The sequence below is a fragment of the Teleopsis dalmanni genome, chromosome 1 (assembly GCF_002237135.1).
Source record: "Teleopsis dalmanni isolate 2A chromosome 1, ASM223713v2, whole genome shotgun sequence".
Classification (NCBI taxonomy): domain Eukaryota; kingdom Metazoa; phylum Arthropoda; class Insecta; order Diptera; family Diopsidae; genus Teleopsis; species Teleopsis dalmanni.
In genome coordinates, this window is record NC_051846.1 from 121,102,624 (window position 1) to 121,105,235 (window position 2,612).

The following is a 2,612-nucleotide window of genomic DNA, read 5'->3' on the forward strand; positions in this document are numbered from 1 at the left end:
TATACATATTTTTCAAATCCTTGTAGATAGTGATTCACTCTTGACATCAACTGAAAAATTCAACCATTTGTTATCGTGTCTTCAAGGCGAAGCGTTAGCTACAGTAAAGGCGTTCCAAATAACGGAAGACAACTATCCGAAGGCTCTCCAAAGACTCAAAGAGCGATACGACAATGACCCTCTCATATTTCTGGAAGGCATTGCAACACTTTTTGATGAACCACAATGTATTAAGCCTGATTCGACTCAACTTCGCCAATTAGTGGACAACATTTCGGCTTTATATAGTTCGCTTAAGTCACTGGGATCACACGAACAGATATGTGATGCAATCATGATTCATTTGGTGATGACGAAAGTGGATAGTGAGACGAAACGTAAATGGAATGAATGTCACGACTATACGAAACTACCAACTTGGCTGGAATGTTGCAAGATGCTTGACAGGCGATGTCAACAATTAATGGTACTAGCAAAGGCCAAGCCAAAGGCTACAATCAACCAAGAATTGCAGCATACTAGTGTTCGTAAACCTTTCAAGCACATCTTAATGACGAAACAAAAGTCTACAAGTCAGATTCATTGTGTATATTGTTTAAAACCTGGTCATTATATCACTAATTGTCCAAATTTTTTAGCTCTATCAATTGAAAATCGATGTCAACAGGCGAAGCAAATTCAACTATGCTTTAATTGTCTCCGGAAAGATCACATTAGCACACATTGTCCATCAACGTATTCATGCCGAATGTGCAAAAAACGACATCATTCACTTTTACATAATACTGGTGCATCATCTAATATGGAACCTTTGTGTGAGCAAACAATATCACCTCTAAGTCATGTACACACTAATGCACTAGTTCCAGACGAAACTTCTGCTCGGGTAAAATCAGTGGTGCTTTTGGCAACAGCAATGGTGTTAGTTAAAGATGCATCTGGTACTTTTCAACTCTGTAGAGTGTTATTAGATTCATGCTCGCAGGTCAATTTAATATCGGAATCGATGTGTAATGCACTTCATCTAAAAAAGTCACGAAGTGAAAACAGCCTTGTTGGTGCAGGAGCTGCATCAGTAAATATTAAACATAAAACAATAAGCACGATACGATCAAGGTTAAACAGTTTTGAAGCAGTACTTGAGTTTCTCGTTACCAAAAGAATTTCTGGATATCACCCTAATGAAACACTGTCGTTAGAAGAGTTGCAAATTCCTGAAAATCTTCAATTAGCTGATCCGACATTTTACAAACGCCAAAAAATTGATATGTTACTTGGTGCAGAAGCTTTCTTTTCACTGCTAGCAGTAGGCCAAATAAAACTTGGTGAGAATTTACCGACTTTACAAAAAACTTTGTTCGGCTGGATTATTTCAGGAAAACATTGTTCTACTAAAGATTCCAAAATTGTTTCATCCCATTGTGTTGTCAGCTTGGATACAATTAATGCGAACTTGGAACGGTTGTGGCAGATAGAGGAACCAGTTCATCCACCATCAGTATGGTCAGTAGAAGAACAGCAATGCGAAACCAACTTTCAAAAAACTGTAGCTCTCAGTAACGATGGCCGAATTATGACAAGGTTGCCATTCAAAGGCGACACAAGTACTCTTGGAAATTCTCAGAAAATTGCATTAAGAAGATTTTTATCTATGGTAAGAAGACTTGACTCCAATATTGAGTTAAAATTGGAATATGTGAAATTTATGCAAGATTACGAAAATCTCGGACATATGTCGATGGTTAAGGATTTGGATTTAAATTCTCCCCACTATTTTATCCCACATCATTATGTAATTAAACCAGATAGCACAACTACTAAATTACGTGTAGTTTTTGATGCTTCAGTTCGTACATCATCACAAGTGTCATTAAATGAGTTATTAATGGTGGGCCCTACAATCCAAAATGAACTTGTAATAACATTATTAAGATTTCGATTATATCAATATGGAATAACGGCTGACATAACAATAATGTATAGACAGTTTTGGCTACATCCAAGTGATCGCAATTTTCAACTAATTTTGTGGCTTGAGCATAAATCGCAAAATATTTCAGTTTATTAACTGAATACTGTTATATATGGTACGAGTTCTGCGCCATTTCTTGCAACCCGGTGCTTACACTACATTGCAGATAACTATCCTTACCGTAAAGAAACAGGTAAAATGATATTAAAAAGGGATTTTTATGTCGATGACATGATCTCAGGAGCAGATGACTTGGAGACATTGCAAGCCATCAAAAATGAAACTACCGAAATATTGGATTTTTACAACTTATCGTTAACAAAGTGGAATAGTAACAATGTTAACATCACTGCACCAAATGTTAAACTTATAGATATTGAGACTGCAAGAGATATGGCATGCCCACTTGGAATGTTATGGAATACGAAAGAAGACTATTTTTGCTTCACTTTTCAATCAACCAATATACCAGCAAGTCATACTAAACGAAACATTTTGTCATTAGCATCATCTTTATATGATCCTTTGGGTCTAATTACTCCACTTATCATCAAAGCTAAGATTTTGTTACAGCAACTATGGATAATTGGATGTGATTGGGATGAATCCGTACCTTAAGAAATTTACACAACATGGAACA

The 2,612-nt window shown here is 36.3% G+C and overlaps 1 protein-coding gene across 1 annotated transcript in view; it reads left to right on the forward strand.

Annotated features, from left to right (window-relative positions):
• LOC119665816 overlaps positions 1-2,068 on the forward strand; it is a 2,946-nt gene extending 878 nt beyond the window's left edge. The window contains exon 2 of the mRNA XM_038075065.1: positions 27-2,068. Coding sequence (XP_037930993.1) covers positions 27-2,068 — 2,042 coding nt within the window. The remainder of the gene's footprint in view (positions 1-26) is intronic.
• The last annotated feature ends 544 nt before the right edge of the window (positions 2,069-2,612 follow it).